General features: G+C 42.5%; 3 protein-coding genes across 4 annotated transcripts; all 3 read left to right on the top strand.

Annotated features, from left to right (window-relative positions):
* The first annotated feature begins 3,311 nt into the window (after positions 1-3,311).
* On the top strand, positions 3,312-12,054 carry LOC108606894 (zinc finger protein 1). Its single transcript, XM_017997421.2, has 4 exons — positions 3,312-3,485; positions 5,233-6,172; positions 6,923-10,660; positions 11,109-12,054. Exons 2-4 carry the CDS (start codon positions 5,321-5,323, stop codon positions 11,853-11,855), a joined length of 5,337 nt encoding a protein of 1,778 aa, XP_017852910.1. The 5' UTR covers positions 3,312-3,485; positions 5,233-5,320; the 3' UTR covers positions 11,856-12,054.
* A 1,977-nt stretch (positions 12,055-14,031) lies between these two features.
* On the top strand, positions 14,032-16,586 carry LOC108605495 (probable methylmalonate-semialdehyde dehydrogenase [acylating], mitochondrial). Its single transcript, XM_017995240.1, has 2 exons — positions 14,032-14,162; positions 14,933-16,586. Exons 1-2 carry the CDS (start codon positions 14,133-14,135, stop codon positions 16,463-16,465), a joined length of 1,563 nt encoding a protein of 520 aa, XP_017850729.1. The 5' UTR covers positions 14,032-14,132; the 3' UTR covers positions 16,466-16,586.
* A 345-nt stretch (positions 16,587-16,931) lies between these two features.
* Positions 16,932-19,822, top strand: LOC108605582 (ATP-binding cassette sub-family B member 10, mitochondrial). 2 transcript variants are annotated; one of them, XM_017995352.2, is made up of 6 exons: positions 16,935-17,393; positions 17,457-17,663; positions 17,730-17,932; positions 17,995-18,276; positions 18,667-19,410; positions 19,466-19,822. In XM_017995352.2, exons 1-6 carry the CDS (start codon positions 16,994-16,996, stop codon positions 19,733-19,735), a joined length of 2,106 nt encoding a protein of 701 aa, XP_017850841.1. In that variant the 5' UTR covers positions 16,935-16,993; the 3' UTR covers positions 19,736-19,822. The 2 variants fall into 2 exon arrangements, with proteins under 2 accessions (XP_017850842.1, XP_017850841.1); XM_017995353.1 differs by lacking the exon at positions 19,466-19,822 and having other exon boundaries at positions 16,932-17,393; positions 17,995-18,257; positions 18,667-18,815.
* Positions 19,823-19,851: the final 29 nt, after the last annotated feature.

Genomic DNA, 19,851 nt, shown 5'->3' on the forward strand with positions numbered 1-19,851 from the left:
TCGCAGTCGCAGTCGCGAGTCGCAGTCGCTCGTCTGGTGTCGTTTATCCGTCAAAGTCAATTCGTTTCTAATGAGGCTTAGCTACTGTTGAGATTCATTCATTAAAAATATTTGAAAATAATGCAATATTTTAAGTTTGCTTAGCCCTTTTATTGCTTTATATAGAGCCTTATCTTATCTGCAACTATAACTCAAAACTTATAGCGCAATACGATTTGTAGTTTATGCAATTTGATGTTAACTAATTGAAATTAAATTTGCGATGCTTTGCAGCAGGTGCAAAGTACAAACGATAAGCCAAGAAATAGCAAATTTAGCTCAGCAGATAATATATAAACAAAAATCATAATAAATTAACAAATATAAAAAATATGAACTTACAGCCATTTTACAACTTATCGTTGCCGTTTGGGGTTTTCTAACCTGTAAAAACAACAAACAGTAAAATAATGAGTCATAGCCAAATGGCACGCTTAAGTTTGGTTTACGTTTGTCATACAAACACAAACATATGTTCAAAATGCTTGTTGCGAACAATCTAACAATAATTTTTTGCTTATTGCAAAGCATTTTTAAGAATTGTGCGATTAGATTAGCAGTTTTGGCAAAATGCTTGCCTTGGGGGTTCTGATTTCAGATCGATCATGCGTGCGAGCGAGAGAGAGCGCCGCACGCTGCTACTCACCTTGACATGTCGGCAGCATTAAATATAATTTAAAAAAAAAAAAACACAAGCACCACGCGAATTATTACAGTTATTTGTTAAACGCACAAAAAATGTCCGACATCGAAAGTGCATTGCGAACATAACAAAAAGGGCAAACGCCAAACGCAACTGTAAATCACACACACACACACAGCTTTGCGTTAGAGCAAGAGCGAGAGCGCGAGCAGCAGCAGCAGCAGCAAATGCAGAAAAGCAAGCGCGCTCTCCGCTTTGTGCAGAGATCATACGATTTACGTAGGCGTGAGAGAATACAAGAAATAATGCGCAAGCAATGGAGACGACAATTGCTTTAGCGGTTGTTGTTGTTGTTGCTTTTGTTGCTGCCATTTGTATTTTGTGTATGCTTTTTATGCAAAGTTAAATGCTAACTAAATGCTTGCAATTAAATGTTAATGTCGCGCGCGTACGCTAGTTATTTGTTATTGTTTTGATTGTTGCTTGTTTTGTTTACTGGCTGCTTGATTGTTAACACTTTCGATTGAAAAGCGAAAACTGAGACAATTTCTCAGCTGTTTGCAAGCCACAAGCAAACACAAAATATAAAAAAAAAAACGAAAAAAAAAAATGCAATGGCAACGCCGCCGACGCCGCAATTAATGTTTATTTAACACGCATTGCCACACGCGCTCGCACCGTTACTATTGTTTATACACAAACACACACACACACACAGAAATATTTTGTAGTAATTTTACTTTTTGTTTTTGTTTTTAGCAAGCGTCAATGAAAACGTTTGGCAAATTGCTCTACATACATGTGTCTGTGTGTGTGTGTACAAATTTCAAGTTCATTATAAATAAAACGTAAATATTATTAAATTTATATACAGCACTTGTTATTTTGTTGTTATTGCACGTGTATTATTTCTTTGCCGTAGGCGTGTGTATGTTTGCTTCTGGCGCGCGTGTCTCTTTTGCGTGCGTATGCGTGTGTGTGTGTGACGAGTCTATTGAACTCTTGCTGCACTTTTGCACAATATCTTTTTTCTTATAAGAATACACACGTGTATTACATATACATATACATGCTTATGTATATGTACTGCCTGGCTTTTGTTATTGCAATTGTTTTTACCGCCTTTTGTCGTTTAATTTATTTTTTTCTTATTGTCGCTACGCGCTTTTTTACACACCGCACTTGTTTATCGGTCAAACTGCAATATCGATTGATCGCATTGCCAAATTTAGCGCATGTTATCGATGCTCTGTTAAGTGGTGCAACCAGCAGCAGAGCAGTGTCTGTTAAATCCTTTTGCTATGATGTCGTGCTCGGTATTTGGTGTGTGTGCAACGTGCTCAATTAAAATATTTAAGTTTTAATGCAGCAGCGTGCATTGTTTTGAATTTCAATTAAATTGCTAAGCAAGCTGACTAACTAAAAGTTAGTTGACAACGTTTTACATAAGGCGCAAAATAAATGTAAGTGACGTTTAACTCCTGGCAGCCTGGGGCTGGGGGGACATAAGCAAATTTACAAACATACATATGTACATGTGCTTATCTGAGAGCTCATAGCACTGTCTCGCTTGCACACACGCACCCACAACGCACAGCATTTTGTATATAAGTATGTACATACATACATATGCATGTGCTTGCAGGCGTAATCCTATTTGGGCCCAAAAAAGAAATAAAACGAAACGAAATAAAACACGAAAGAAAATTTCAACAAAGAAGCAGCAAAGATTTGAAAAGCAGCAGCAACAGCAACAACAACTGCGGCGACGACGACCGTTGCTCTGCAATTTTTATCTAACCAACACCAATGCAAAAGAGGCCCCAATAACAACCACCAACACTAGTATAAAACAGCAGCCGCTGTCGCAGTCGCCGCCGCAGCAGCAGCGCAGCACTCACACATACAAACAGCGCACACAGCTTAAGCACAGAGCGCCCCCAGAGTATGTCTTGTCGGCCATTGCGTTCGTGCTCGCTTGCTCGCTCTCTCTGCCTCAGTCGCTCTCGCTCTTTGTCTCTCTCGTTTACGCTCAGAGATGTGTTGTGTCGATGTCAGCGTCAGCGTCAGCTGCTGCGTCATCGCTGCTGCTGCTGCTGCTGCGACGACAACGACGACGCTGACGCTTTTATAAACACAACTCCATAGATGCGTTCAAATACAATTCAGAAGTCGAACCGAAAAGACGTCTTGAATTTGTAATTTCTTTTTTTTTTTTGGTTCGTTCTTCTCTGCACTTTGAGCACTTTTCGTGTCTCTGCGTGTGTGTGTGTGTGTGTGTGTGTGAGCAGCGCGCAAATTAGATAAAAAGCAAAGGCAACAGACTTCGTTTGCTCTCGCTCGCGCGTTTTGTGGTCTCGAGACCGAAAACTGAAACATTGCGCTGCGGCTGCGTTCAGACTAAGCGTGCGCGTCAACGTGAAAGCATCTGCAACGCGCTGAGCTGCGACCAACAGCCAAAAATAAAAAAAAAGAATTATTAAATAAAAGAAGAAAAAAAATATATCAAGTTAATTAAATAACAATACTTACTGCGGATATATAAAACAACAACTACAACTACTACTACATAATATTATTTATTTTTTTTTAAACAACAAAAAACCAAAGAATTGTGCGACAACATAATTATTTATAATAAATACTTAAGCAATTTTGTGCAACAACAAACAAGTGAACAAAACAATTGTGACTACATGTGCATAAAAAACATAAATAAACTTAATTTGTAACAGCAAAATAAAAAGTTCGAATGCCGCCGCCAAATTATCAAATACAAAACAAAATTTTTTTTAAACAAAAGGTAAACAAAAGCTTAATTTTTGATATTTTTTTGAGTGTTTTATTTTTAAGTGTGGTGTGCTGCAAAATTTATAAACAAATTGCAATGGATTAACGACAAAAATCGCCCTCTCCAGAGACTTTAGTTTCCATGCCCAAGGGTTTTACCTCTCGTCTCTAATGCGCTTGACCCTGAAAAACCTTTGACATTAACTCATCGCTTGTTTTTTAAATTTTATACGCCTTTTGATCTTTGATCTGTTTGAGAAAAATAAAGGGTTAAATGCTTGTTAGCCAGGCGTAGAAAAATTAATGAAATAATTGTGATGGCTCTGAAAATATTTAAGGGAGTCCAAAAAATTTGCTTAGAAAATTTTGATTGCTTGAATTTTGTTGCAACATTTTTATACAAAATAATGCATAAAATAATTTACTCTAGATCTAAAATATAATATATAGCTATATCGATTTCAAAAAAATCTCAATTTCTGCTAAAAGCTTAAATATATTTATTTAATAACTTGATCTTGAGATTTACAGCCCCAATCGCTGTATTTGTAGATTTTTCGATAGAAGGGCGTGTTATTATCTTCATGATTTCAAGTTTACAAGTCTCGACAAATGAGTCACAGGCGAAATTTGAAATCAACCAACCAAAATGAATGAAAGACCAAAGCCAAAGCCTCATGTGCAAAAACAACAACAAAATATATGCGTAAAATAAAAAAAATAATGAAGCTAACACCTCGACACACACAGTGGGCGCTTGTTATCGCCTTTTGCTCTTTCTACTAATTTTTTTTTTATTTTTGTCAAGTTATTGTTGTTAATGGCGTCCGTTGTTGTCGTCGTCAGTCAATCAGTCAAGTTGAAAATCCTAAGCGCCAAAAAAAAGAAAAATCGACACCAGCAGCTACGAAAAAAAAATGTCAGTTGATAACGGTACAATAGATAGGCCATCAAATCAAAATGCAACTACTACAAACGAATTCGAAAAAGAGTTATGCACACAATTCAATATGCTACAAGTTCGAAATTCGATATATTCTAAATAAATCCTATGCTAAAATTTCCAATATGCTACGAAAACTCATTTTGTAATTTTCGCAATCGAATTTAATGCGTGGTATAAATTCTAAATAACTGACTTCCAATTTAAAAATCATTTTGTAATATTTATTAGAAACTTTTAAAATTCTAAATAAATTATATGCCCTCCGTTTTCTTAGTTTGCAACTGGAGTAAAGCTTTTCAAATAAATTGGCTTAAGCTTATAAAATATATAAAACTAATACTTTATTAATCTTCAAGCTTAACATTTTGATCAGCTTCACCCACTCTCATTGCTCTACACGCTTTCGTAGAACTTGCTATTCTTATTAAAAATAAAAATAAAGTATACAATCTGTTTAATTAGCTTTTGCAACTGTTTTGTCAACGTCTCAGTTATCAGTTTCGTTGAAGGATCAGCTGATCGATCAGAGTTTGTGATCAGCGTCAGACTTTCTTGGTAAACTAAGATGTGATCTCAGCTGCGGGCGCACAGCTTGAAATAATAATATGAAAAAAAATATATACACAAGGGAATTAACTGACTTACGTTCGGCGAAAGTTTATAATATATTTTTTAAATTCAAAAAAAAAGTATTTAATGAATAACATATTGATTTCGTTCAAAAAATATTGTTAAATATGTAATATTATAAAAATTAGTGATTGTTTCATTCCAAACGTTTCAATGCTTTCTCTCTCTCTCTCTCACTCTCTAGCTACTAACTGCTAAGCCAAGGATCTCAATTAGCCAACAGCAAAAAGCTTAAAGAACAAAGACAAACAAATAAAAAAAAAACAAGCAAAATGCTTGCCGCACAGCAGCAGCAACAACAACAACAACAGCAACACACAGCAGCAACAGCAGCAGTAACAACAACAACACATGGCCTTGGCAGCGATATGGAGCGCCAACGTCGCGAGTCAACCACATCCGAATCCTCGCTGGAGCATTTGGATTTGGGACGCACACCAAAGAAGCTGAGCAGCAGCAGCGGCGCAGCGCAGCCAACGTCAACGCCACATGAGGCAACAACAACAACAAACCGCAAACGCAAACTGCGACAGCAGCAGCAGCAATTGCTCTCAGATGAGGAAGAAGAAGAGCAACAGCAGCAGCAGCAGCAACTCGAGTCAACAACGCTGCGCATACGTCACAAGCAGCGACGCAGTCAAAGCGCTGCTGGCGCCGCTGCCGTCGCTGCTGCTAGCGCCAGCATTGTTGACGACGGCGACGCCAGTTCGCTGCGTAAAAAGTTCCGCTTGAATCGCAGCAGCCAGGCGGCCAACAGCGATCTCTCCGAGTCGGGCTTCATCGATGGCAGCGCTTTGAGCAGCTATTTGCTTAGCAACAGCAGCAGCGTTAACAACAGCAGCAGCAGCGCTGCCGCTGCGCAGTCATCTGCTGTTGCAGCCGGCGCCGCCTCGACCAGCAGCAGCGGCAGCTCTGGCGGCAACTCGGGCGGCTCCTCGCCCCAGGGCGGCCTCTGCCTCTCGAGCGCCGAGTCCGGCATCGGCGCCAGCGATGAGCACATGAAGTTCCTCTGCCCCATCTGTGAGGTCGTCTCGGCCACGCCCCATGAGTTCACCAATCACATACGCTGCCACAATTACGCCAACGGCGACACCGAGAACTTCACCTGCCGCATTTGCTCCAAGGTAAGCGAAATTTCCAAACAATAGAAAAAAAAAAAATAAAAATTTAAGCCAAGCCAAACTAAAATTGTAATTATTAAGTACAAATTTAGGCTGCTTGAATAAATGCAGCTAATTTATATTTATATTTTGCTAGACAGTATAATTGGAAAAATAAATATTGTAAGATTTTTTAAGGCCCAGCTGTTTACAAACAAAAAAGATTTAAGCCAAACTAAAATTGTAATTATTAAACTCAAATTTAAACTGCTAAAATAAATGCAGCTAATTTTTTTTTTATATTTTGCAAAAAAATAAATTTTGTAAGATTTTTTAAGGCTCAGCTGCTAAAGTTTTTTTTTTTTGTAATGCTCTTAGAATTCTTTTTAATTTAAAAACAAGCAAAGAATTTTAAGAATTTATGCAGCTTAAACTAATTTGAAGACTTAAAAATTTAAATGCTAAACAAAGATTTAAGTTAAACAAGATTTTGTAAGCTTCATTAATTTATATAAATCTGCAAGTTTTATTTTTTATAAAGAGCGCTCAGAATTTTTAAAATATTTTAGGCAGCTTGCTCAACAAAATTTACTTTTTAAAAATAAATAGTTAATTATATATTTTATAAATTGTTTGTTAAAATGTTGCTAATTCTATTAGCTATTTAATAATTTTTATTTAATAATTATTATTTCTAAATTAACTTAAAGCTAGCATATAATTTGGTTTATTATCTCTAACTACGAATTCTTTCTCTTCGCCTAAATTTTGTAGGTGCTATCGTCCGCCTCCTCGTTGGATCGCCATGTGCTCGTCCACACCGGCGAGCGTCCGTTCAATTGTCGCTACTGTCATCTGACATTCACCACCAATGGCAACATGCATCGTCATATGCGCACACACAAGCAGCATCAGCAGCCAACAGCAACAGCAGCAGCCACACCACAGCAGCAACAGCGACGCCACCAGCAGCAGCTGCAGCAGCAGCAACAACAGCAGCAGCAGTCAGAGGGCGTGGCCAGAGAGAGCTACGAAAGTGATGCTAGTTGCAGCACAGATGTGTCCAGTGCGCAAAGTCACAGCAGCAACAATAACAATAACAACAACAACAACAAAATGAACAACAATAATTTAAATAATAATAACAATGGCGAGCTGAGCAAGCGCACGCGCTTGAAATTGAATAATAATAATAATATAGTTAATGAGCAGCAGCAGCAAGAGCAGGCGCTGCTGCTAACCAAACAGGAGCTGGAGGATTACGACGAGGACGAGCAGCAGCAAGATGAAGTTGATGATGATGCCGTTGATGTTATAACCAGCACACCCGATGTGGCTACGCTGCTGGCACACAGCTCGGAGCACAACTCATGCCAGAGCAATGCAAGTGACAGTCCCAGTCGCAGTCTGAGTCCACCGCTGCCGCTGCCGCTGCTGGGCTGTCCGGCGTGCGCTGCCTGCGATTTTGATAGTTTGCCAGCGCTGTTTGCGCACTTGGATGCCGCGCATGCGGATATACCCGCCAAGTGTCGCGAGTGCGATGTGATCTTTCAAAGTCATCGCCAGTTGCAGCTGCACAATTGTCGCGCAGCGGGAGCAGCAGCAGCAGCCATGTCGCCGCCACTGCCGCCGCTGCTGGGCGCCAGCAGTTCGCCCATACATAAGCAGGAAGCGCCCGAGCTGGAGGAGGATGAAGATGAGGATGCGGATGCGAATGAAGCGCCCGCTGCCGCTGGCGGAAATGCCACCGACCTGGCGGACATACAAAGCATTCTGAACATGACCAGCTCCAGCTGCACGTCGAGTCTGCTGCGCAGCTTCGAGCAGAGCGTGCACACGCCCTGCAGCAGTCAGTACAGTTTGGATGGCGGCGAGGAGGAGGCGCAGGATGCGTTCACCAGCGAATTTCGACGCATGAAGCTGCGCGGCGAGTTCCCCTGCAAACTCTGCGCCGCCGTCTTTCCCAATCTGCGTGCGCTCAAGGGCCACAATCGCGTGCATTTGGCAGCCGTGGGCGCCGCTGGACCCTTTCGCTGCAACATGTGCCCCTACGCCGTGTGCGACAAGGCGGCGCTGGTGCGGCACATGCGCACCCACAATGGCGATCGCCCCTACGAATGCGCCGTTTGCAATTACGCGTTCACCACCAAGGCGAACTGTGAGCGCCACTTGCGCAATCGACATGGCAAAACGTCACGCGAGGATGTCAAGCGTGCCATTGTCTATCATCCGGCGGAGGATGCCAGCTGCGATGAGCAGCAGCAGCAGCAGCAGCACAACAAATCGAGCGCATCTGAGTTGGATTTGAGTTATCGCGAGCTAACGCCAACGCCAGCAGCGCTGCCGCAGTCAGACTCGCAGCTTAAGCACATGCTGCTGGCAGAGCCAACAGCAACAGTTGCCGCTGTGCCTGCGCCTGCGCCAGCAGCCAAAATACAGGTGAAGAGCTTGGATCAGCTGGTGGAAAAACCAGCAGCAGCAGCAGCAGCTTTGGATTTATGCAACGATGTGTTGGATCTAAGCAAAAAGCCAGCAGCGCTGCCAGCTGCGCTCATACAGCAGCAGCAGCAGCAGCAACATGCTTTGGAGCAGCAGCTGCTGTTGGCGCAACAGCAGCAGCAGCAGCTCTTTGCTGGCGATGCTGCCACGCAGTACATGCAACTGTTTCGCAATTTAATGTTTCAACAAAGCAATGGATTTCCTTTCTTCAATCTAATGGCGCCGCTTGCAACAGACAAAACTGCAGCAGCAGCAGCAGCAGCAGCAACAACAGCAACTGCTGCTGTTACGCTGCCGCTGCCTGCGGGCGGACCCGTTAAGATGGTCATCAAGAACGGCGTGCTCATGCCCAAGCAAAAGCAGCGTCGCTATCGCACCGAGCGTCCCTTTGCCTGCGAGCATTGCTCGGCGCGCTTTACGCTGCGCAGCAACATGGAGCGTCACGTCAAGCAGCAGCATCCGCAGTTCTATGCGCAGCGCCAACGCAGCGGTCATCATGTTATGCGTGGACGCGCAGCCAGCGCCAATGCAGCTGCAGCAGCAGCGGCAGCAGCAGCAGCCGCCGCAGCAGCCATGAGCAATCTGCAGCAGCAGCAGCAGCAGCAACATCAGCAGCTGCAGCAACAACATGCGCCCATCTCCGAGCATGTGAAATATGCAATTTTGGCGCAGCAGCTTAAAGCGCGCACAGACACCGATTTGTTGCAACAGGCGCTGGCGCATGGCAGCAGCAGCATTGCAGCCAATCCGCTGCTGCATTTTGGCTACAACAGCAGCAGCGGCAGCAACACAAGCGCTGCCAAGCCTGCAGCAGCAGCAATGGACGATGATGAGCCCAAGCTTGTTATAGACGAAGATGATGAGGCTGATGACTTGGATGATGACGACGATGAGGATGAGCTTATGGAGGAAGACGACGATGAAGAGCAGTACGATGAAGATGATGATGAGGAGGAGCAGCAGCAGCAGCAGCAGCAGCCAGTTGCTGGCGAGTTGCAGCCACCAGCAGCAGTGCCGCAGCCACCGCCAGCAAACACTGCCACGCCCATAGCAGCAGCTAAAAAAGTAGCCGAAACTATTTTGGAGCAAGCCATCAAAGCGGGCAAACCAGTCAACGAAGCAGACCCAGCCCCAGGGGCAACTCCAGCCGATAGCAGCAGCTTGAAGAGCCTCATCAGCCAGGCCGAGTCCGTTGCCAAGTCGCTCAAAGATGTGGCCAGCTCAGCGTTCAAGGATGAGTCGCAGGATCTAGTGCCCGTTGCCAAGCTGGTCGACAATGCCACCAGCAATCAGGTCAGCTTCAATAGCTACTTTCGCCCCAGCGATGTGGCCAATCATATGGAGCAAAGCGATGAGGAGGGCTTGGTGGCCAGCGGCAGCGCCAGCGAGAGCAACAACAGCGGCACCGAGGACGTCACCAGCAGCAGCAGCAGCAGCAATGGCGCCGATACCAAAAAGAAATCCGCCTACAGTCTGGCGCCCAATCGCGTCAGCTGTCCCTACTGCCAGCGCATGTTCCCCTGGAGCAGCAGCCTGCGCCGTCACATTTTAACCCACACTGGCCAGAAGCCGTTCAAGTGCAGCCACTGCCCGCTGCTGTTCACCACCAAGAGCAACTGCGATCGCCACTTGCTGCGCAAGCACGGCAACGTTGAGTCCGCCATGTCCGTCTATGTGCCCACCGAGGATGTCAGCGAGCCAATACCGGTGCCCAAGTCGGTGGAGGAGATCGAGCTGGAGGAGCAGCGACGTCGCAAGCAGGCTGCGGCCGCCGAGCTGGAGCAGCAGCGGCAGCGCGAACGCGCCGAGCAGCAGCAGCGTGAGCGCGATCTGGAGCGTGAGCGTGAGCGCGAGCGGGAGCGTGAACGCGAGCAGCAGCAGTTGATACAGCAGCTGGCGGCGGCAGCGCAGCTCAGTCAGCAGATGGCGGCGGCGGCGGCAGCGCAAGCAGCAGCAGCAGCAGCTCTTAATGGCAACGGCAGCAGCAACAGCAACAATTGCAGCGATTCACAGGTTAGTTAACTTTTATTAATCTATAGCTATCGATAATTACAATTTATCGATATCAGCTGAAACGCTAATAATTAACAATAATGAAAATTCTCAATGAAAAACGTTGCATTTACTTTTTGCTTATCGAGTTGCGTATTATCGATCAAAGCTATGTAGTAAACTGTATAATAAATATTTATAGTCTATCGATAGCAACTTAATCGATAACAAACTAATATTTAAAGCTTTCAACGCAAAACGTTGAATTCATTTCATTTTAAATAATTTGCACTGCTAGCAACTATTATCGATACGCTAAATGCATGTTTATCGATATAATCGATGAATAGTATTAACTTTTTTTTTTTTACCAACATACCAAAAAGATACGCAGTACTTTTTATATAAATTTTGCCTATTTATCGACAAATCGATTAATTTATGTTTCTCTCCTCTCTCTTTCTAACAGTCAAGCGATTTGCCCTACAAGTGCCATCTCTGCGAATTTAGCTTTGCCGAGCGTCTGCAGTGCTTGGAGCACATCAAACAGTGCCACGCCCACGAGTTTGCGCTGCTGCTGGCCAAAGGCGCCATCGAAACCGATGCACAGCAACAACAATTGCCGCCGCCATCGAACTCGGACGATGAGTCCTCAATGCTGCCACGTGGCAAATACCCGGACTACAGCAATCGCAAAGTGATCTGCGCCTTCTGCATGCGCCGCTTCTGGTCCACCGAGGATCTGCGTCGTCATATGCGCACCCACTCGGGCGAGCGTCCCTTTCAGTGCGACATCTGCTTGCGCAAGTTTACGCTGAAGCACAGCATGCTCCGGCATATGAAGAAGCACAGCGGACGCAGTCACAATGGCGATGCATTGGGCGCATCCGATTGCTCCGATGATGAGCAGCCGGCAACGCCGCCGCCGTCCTCACAGCAGCAGCAGCAGCACAACAATAACAATACTTGCCACAACAACAACAATAACAACAATAATAATAATAATAACAACAACAACAACAAATCAGCGCAACTGCGTCTGCCAAAGCTGCATGAGCAGCTGGACAAGGAGAATCTGGGCGAGGCCAGCACGACGCCGTCGGCTGCGGCCAGCGGTGATCTGATTGGCAATCTGTTGGGCATTAGCGATCAGGGCATACTCAACAAGCTGCTCTCCTCGCCCGATGAGGCGGCCAAGCTGTTGGGCGTCGAGTAAGCTAGTCAACAATTTTTACAGCGTTGCCAGATTATGCAAAAACGAAAAACAGAAAACACTTAACACATCTATTAATGTTTTATAGAACAAAAAACTCAGTAGACAGCTCAGTAGTTGTAGTCATTATATAGCTTAAAAAAATATAACTAATGTTATAAACAATTACTGCAAACACAATTAACTTTAAACGCTCTCTAAGTAAACGCAAAATATTCAATTATAATTTAATTAATGTTTGCGCTAAAATGAAAATTCAATTTCGCCTTAACAAAACCAAAGCTTAAAAAGTTTTTTTTTTATATTACAAGAAAGAAAAACATGTCTGCTATTTTATATATATATTTTTTTTTATTTTTTTTTATATTTATAAAAATACTTTTTTACGCATGTGTACTTAAACTTAAAGCTGATGATGTTAACTACCTAATCAAAATTACAAATAAATATAAATATTTTTTTGTCTATTTTATAAATGGTTTAGTATTAAAAGATAGTTAATAAAAAAAGTAGTTTTTAAGCAAAAATCGACATGACAACAACAACAACAACAACGATGCAAACAACATGACAAAAAGACTTCAGTTATTTTTAAACAATTTTGCAGCACAACGCAAACAAAAATTTTTAAAACAATTTTAATATTAATTTTTTACATTTTATATACATATGATAATAATTCTTTTGAGCATGTAAATTGTATGAGGCCTTTTGAACCGCAGCGTGGCTTAAAATCTTAATTATTTAAGCAAACCATATTAATTATAGTCAACTATAGCAAATAAGCGCTTTTTTTACATTTACCATATGTACTTAATATATATACTTAATTATATTTCATAACTCATACGTATATGTAATATTTTTTTTTTTTTGTGCACAGTGTGACAAATTTATTGCTTTAGCTACTTGGCATTAAATTTTACAAAAATATAATCTTATTATATATATCTACTATATATATATAGAGCAAAGTTCATATAAAATAGTCGACATTTTACAGCAATAACCAAAGCATTTCACAAATTTACGAGTTTTATCTATATATTTTACTTGGAAAATAAAAATAAAAAATGAAATCGACACAAATATGTTTGAACAAATTAAATTATGTACTTAGCGTTTATGTACTTAATTGTAATAATTATACTCGTACAACAATTTATGAATATGACAATGGAAATAAAAATAATAATGGTTGCGATCAAAAATACATTTTAAAGCATTTTTTCTTGAAACTGCATAATATTGGAATTTTAATTATTTATTAAATTAATTATCATAATTGCTCTATTGCACAATTTTTATTTTGTTTATTATTTGAATTTAACAATTATAAGTAGCAGTTAAAAGCTTGGCACTGGAAAAAAAAACATTGTTTAAATTAAAAAAGATTCGTAAGAGCCTTATATTGGAATTTATTAGTTTCAAACTCTCTAAAACATTAACTATAGATTACTTTATTAATTAATGTATGTATTAAATAATAAAAGTATTTTTTTCGTAGTGTACTTTTTAAATATTAAATATTCAAAAAGTTGAGCGCAAAATCAGCAACGCTTAGTTTTAAGCTCAAGCCATCTAGCGTTCAACTTTGGAAACTTAAAGCGCAAAGTTTTCTCTCTTTCTCACGCTTGCTCTCTTGAAAGTTTGCTCAGCTGCTTTCGCTCACTTTGTCGCGATCATGCTGAACCCGCTAGCAAATGCAGGTAAAGTAATAAAAAATTATAAATAAATATTTTACAGCCTAATAGATAAATAATGTACATATACACATAGCCATATAAAAATAAATTAAGACATAAATTTTGTATTTTATACAGACTTAAGCACAAGCGTGTGAACGTACATACGTATGTATTATAATAACTTACACGTGCCGCATATCTATAATTATATATGTATGTATGTATGTGTGTGTTAAAAAGTAAACGTCGCAAAAACAAACATACTTATACATGTAAGCGAGCCCCCAACGAATCAAGTCACACATACTTATGCACAAGAGCGAACAGCAACAACAACAGCTGTTGCTTTAAATTAAAATACACACACACACACACATACAGAGGCAAAGACAATCACACCACACACGCGCTGTGCTTTTTTTTTTGGGGGGGCAGCAGCTAGCTTCCCATACAGCCTCATTGCTTGCTTTCAGTTCTAGTGGAACCACCGGTTTGGCCAGCCGCAAAACTCAATCACGCGTCCTACACAATTCCTGATATTAATATTTTTCTGATCTTGGACTTGGACTACATAATATAAATTTTCATAAAGATGTCGCTCGTGCGTTTAATTGGTGCTGAGGTGAGCACTATTTAAGTTAAAGAACAAAATATCTAACAGCACATTTAACAGTGTCTGTTAAATTGCATTGCGACTGACTGCAAAGTGCATGCACACAAACACACAACAGTTGTGTCTGTGTGTGTGCGTGCATGTAAATTACAGCCGGTAGCTGTTGTTGTTTTCTGTTTTTTTTCGCTGTGCAAAGTCAATTGCTGAATTTCAATTTGGCCGTGATAAAGAAATGTCAAATTGATATTAATGTGTATATATATACATACATACATAAGTATGCATGTATATAGTCTATGTAAGCACATGTTACGTAACAGAGCTTTGGCAACGTATAAAAAGATGAAAATGATTGAGTGTGGGTGAGAGGGGAGGCGAAACCATAAGAATGCCTATCGTTAGGGCTGCTGGTGGTCATTGATAAGCGAAGGCGTGGCACATAGCTGTACTTTTACATACATATATATGTATGTATGTATGTGTGCTATATACGCATTATCTTAGTGCCAGGCAAATCTCACCTGTTGCTATGGTATTGAGTGGAAAAATATCAGAAATAAAAGACAAAGACAAAACGATGGAGCATAAATATAAATAAATAAAAAGTACAGTGCAGACTGCCTAAGCTATGCATTAAAATAAAAAAAAATGAATAAAAAGAAATATATTGTAATGATCTTGTGGCGCAATTGCCTAATTCAAAGTACAGTAAGAGCTGCCTAGACTGTAGCTCATTATATAGAGTCCCCACTGTATTTAACCGAAATTTCTTTTTGCAGGCACGCCTCATGGGCAAGCGTGGCTTTGCCAGCGCTGCACCCACCACCAAGCTCTTCATCGACGGCAAGTTCGTGGAGTCCAAGACCAACGAATGGATCGATGTGCATGATCCAGCCACCAACAAGGTGGTCACACGTGTGCCCAAGGCCACACAAGATGAGATGAAGACCGCACTCGAGTCCAACAGAAAGGCATTCAAGTCATGGAGCAATCAGTCTGTGCTTTCGCGCCAACAGATCATGTTCAAGCTGCAGGCACTGATCAAGGACAACATGGGCGAGCTGGCCAAGAATATCACCAAGGAGCAGGGCAAAACCCTGGCCGACGCCGAGGGTGATGTGCTGCGTGGTCTGCAGGTGGTGGAGCACTGCTGCGCCATTCCCTCCTTGCAAATGGGTGAGACCGTTGCCAATGTGGCACGTGATATGGACACCTATTCGCTGGTCATGCCGCTGGGTGTTACCGCCGGCATTGCACCATTCAACTTCCCCGCCATGATACCGTTGTGGATGTTCCCCGTGGCCATCACCACTGGCAACACCATGCTGCTGAAGCCCTCGGAGCGTGTGCCCGGCGCCACCATGATGCTCATGGAGCTGCTCAACGAGGCTGGCTGCCCACCTGGTGTGGTCAATGTCATCCACGGCCAACACGACGCTGTCAACTTCATCTGCGATGCGCCCGAAATCAAGGCCGTCTCCTTTGTGGGTTCCGATACCGCTGGCAAGTACATCTATGAGCGTGCCGGCAAGAATGGCAAGCGCGTGCAGAGCAACATGGGCGCCAAGAACCACGGCATCATCCTCAGCGACGCCAACAAGGAGAACACATTGAACCAACTGGCGGGCGCTGCCTTTGGTGCGGCTGGTCAGCGTTGCATGGCCCTGTCCACGGCTGTGTTTGTGGGCGAAGCCCAGAAATGGATTCCCGATCTGGTGGAGCGTGCACAGAAACTGAAGGTCAATGCCGGCCATGTTCCCGGCACTGATGTGGGTCCCGTTATCACTGCTGCCTCGCGCCAGCGCATTCACGAGCTCATCGAGTCTGGTGTCAAGGAGGGTGCCAAGCTCATTTTGGATGGCCGCAAGATCAGCGTGCCCGGCTTTGAGGATGGCTACTTTGTGGGCCCCACCATTTTGAGCGATGTGACACCCAGCATGCGTTGCTACAAGGAGGAAATCTTTGGCCCCGTGCTGATTATCCTGAAGGCTGATACCTTGGATGATGCCATCTCTGTCGTTAATTCCAATCCCTATGGCAATGGTACCGCTGTCTTCACCACCAATGGCGCTGCCGCCCGCAAGTTTGTGAATGAGATCGATGCTGGCCAAGTGGGTGTCAATGTGCCCATTCCTGTGCCACTGCCCATGTTCTCCTTCACCGGTACACGCGGCTCCTTCCGTGGCGATCACCACTTCTATGGCAAGCAGGGCATCAAGTTCTACACCCAGACCAAGACTGTGACACAGCTGTGGCGCGAGACCGATGTGACCCACACCCAGGCGGCTGTTGCTATGCCCACCATGAAGTAAACAGCAGAAGGCAAAATCTACATACTTTGGTTTATGTATAGCAAAGGAAATTATTGCATTTATTAACTGTGCCTGTTAAACTAGAATTAAGCTAATTGTGTATAAAAACAATAAATTGTTAATTAAAATGAATTACACGAAAAAACGTGTTCTTTTTAAATTTAACAGCTGCAAATATTTTGACGATAGCATAAAATCGATAACATTAACAGCAGCATAACATAAGCTTAAAATTAGCTAACTTTGCTTTAGAATAGTCGATGATAAACGCATATTATTTAGAAATAAAATGTAATCGCTGCTTTTAATAATTTTGATACGCTCAAGAGCACAGTTAAGGCAATAATGTTAAATTTGTGACGTCACTAAATTGAATGCTGGCAGCGCGTTACTTTAACAGCTGCTCTGTGAGCTTAACAGCTGTTAGCTACAAATTGTGACCTGTGTAGTATTACATCAAAGTTGTTTTGGTTTTTATTTTAATATTTTTTTTCTATGAACTTGTTAAGTTTTTAATCCAAATTCACAATGTTGTTAAACTGCACACGTCTGAAACACGCGTGCACAATTTTAAAGATATCCCAAATACCTCGACCGGGCATTAACATCATAAACCATTCCTTGCGCACAACAAAACTAACGCTAAGGCAACAACCAATAACAAAAACCACGACATCGCCACATTTACTGCTGCTGCGACGGTCATACCATCAGCTATTTAAAGTTAGGCCACCGGCTACAGTGGGGCGCAGTGCGGGCGGGGAGCGACGCTTTATAAGTTTAAGGAGCTTTCTTCGCCAGGCTGAGAATACCAAGAACGCCCTAGCGGAGAATGCGCAAGTGCCAACCAAAGGTGTAATCAAGATGGCTCGTTCAAATTACACGCGTTTGATGAGTCTTATGAAGACTGAAAAATGGACACTGCTAGGTAAAGTGAAGCTACAAAACGTAACTGAGCAAATGATTAACAACAACAACTCTTTACTTATAGCGGGTATTTTGTGTCTGGTGGTCAGCTCAGTCATAACCATGACCGTGCCTTGGTTTATTGGAAAAGTGGTGGACACCATTTTTAAGAAGCATGTTGAACAGTCATCTAACATGGCGCGTCTGCGTGAATATTCCTTAATGTTATTTTGGGTATTTGTGCTGGGCGGCGTTGCCAACTTTGCTCGTGTGTATTTCTTTGGAACTGCATGTAAGCCAAGCCTACAGATTAACTTGTTAACATTGAATATTATAAACCTTTCTTATTGTTCTTTAGCATTGCGCATTGTTAAGCGTTTACGCTCAAATCTCTATCGCAGCATGTTGATGAAGGAGGTGGGCTGGTTTGACACCAAAGGCTCTGGTGAACTGGTGAATCGTCTTAGCAATGACACCTACTTTGTGGGCATTGCCCTAAGTCAAAATGTCTCTGATGGCTTGCGCTCTATGGCCATGATTCTAGCTGGTGCCGGCATGATGGTATAAGCTACGTTTATTAACGGCTTACTCTTTCTATTTTAAGTCTGTTTTTATATTTATAGCTTTACACCTCTGTTAAACTCTCGCTGGTCAGCGCCTTGGTGGTGCCTGCCTTGGCGGGCATGGCCATTGTTTATGGTCGTTATGTACGTCGTATTACACGCGCTGAATTGGACAAATATGCGGAGATCATGAAGCATGCCGAGGAGCGTTTTGGCAATGTGCGCACTGTCAAATTGTTCTGTCGCGAGCCCAAGGAGTGCGAGCAGTTTGATAGCAAACTTGATGAGGCTGTGGCCATTGCCTACAAGGAGACACGTGCCAGGTCAATTTTCTTTGGTTTGGTGAGCTCTAGCATTAGATATTGATAGCCAGTGTGTAGATTTTTGTTATACATTTTTGTTTTTAATTAGAAAGAGAAAGAATAATAGATAGAGACAAAAGATTTTCTTAAATTATTCTTAACTCTATATAAATTAATAACTAGTTGTATATTATTATCATTATTCGGCTGAAGCTTTACGAGTAAGAAAGAGAGGGAGCAAGAGAAAGAGACCAGATGAATTAAAAATATTTACACACAGTTTCTGTAAGAATCATCAAAATACGAATACGAAATAGGAAAGAAAAAGGAAACGACATGCAAAGAATTGTCTCGTATCATTTTTAGTTTCATTATTTCTTTTGTTATTAAAAATTTTAATTTAATTTGTCTCTCCCCTTTTGCTTTGCAGACTGGATTCTCTGGTAATTTTATCATCATATCTGTGCTCTACTACGGTGGCACTTTGGTTTTAGACGGTGAACTGACGGTTGGCGCCATGACCTCCTTTATGATGTACGCCGGCTACGTGGCCGTTTCTATGAACACATTGTCTTCATTTTACAGCCAACTGAACAAAGGCGTTGGCGCATCCGAACGCATTTGGGAAATATTCGATCGCGACCCAGCTATACCGTTGGACAAGGGTCTGGTGCCAGATAGCAAACCCAATGGCGAGATTAATTTCCAAAATATTGAATTCTCGTTTCCATCGCGACCCGAGTCTAAAGTTTTGACGAATTTCAATTTGACGCTGCAACCGAATCAAACTACGGCCATAGTGGGTCGTTCCGGCTCGGGTAAATCTACGACAGCGCTGCTGATGATGCGTCTCTATGATCCGGACGATGGTGCGGTGTATCTGGATGGTGTGGATATGCGCTCGTTGAATCCACACTGGCTGCGCAGCAATATAGGCGCCGTTAGCCAGGAGCCTGTGCTTTTCTCGGGCAGCATACGTGATAATATACTTTATGGCATGCATCCGGATGATCCCGTTAACGAAGAAACTCTGGAACAAGTGGTGCGTGACTCCAATGTTATTGAGTTTACCAGCCAGCTGCCGGACGGTCTGAATACATTGGTGGGTCAGCGTGGCATGCTGCTCAGTGGTGGACAGAAGCAGCGAGTGGCTATTGCCAGAGCTCTTATTAAGGTCAGTTGAATATAATTAAATTGAACTTTAATACATTTGCTATTGTCGCTTTTAGAATCCCACCATTTTGGTTTTGGACGAAGCTACTAGCGCTCTGGATTCCGTATCGGAGCAATTGGTGCAGAGCGCCATTGATAGACTAATACAAGGACGTACTGTGCTCACAATTGCGCATCGCTTAAGTACCATTCAACATGCGGACAAGATTGCTGTGCTTGACAATGGTCGCATTGTGGAGCAGGGCACTTATGAGGAACTAATGCGTGATCCGCAGGGTGCCTTCCGGGAGCTGGTTTCCATGCAGGCATTTGGTGGCGGAATTTAAAGATATAGAGGCTAATGGGCTTATGGTGCAGATTGTTTTTGTGTTCAGTTATGTCAGGTTTAACGTATATAAAATTTATATATATTGACAAATCATTTTTGATTAAAATATTTAAG

The sequence above is a fragment of the Drosophila busckii genome, chromosome X (genome assembly GCF_011750605.1).
Source record: "Drosophila busckii strain San Diego stock center, stock number 13000-0081.31 chromosome X, ASM1175060v1, whole genome shotgun sequence".
Classification (NCBI taxonomy): Eukaryota; Metazoa; Arthropoda; class Insecta; order Diptera; family Drosophilidae; genus Drosophila; species Drosophila busckii.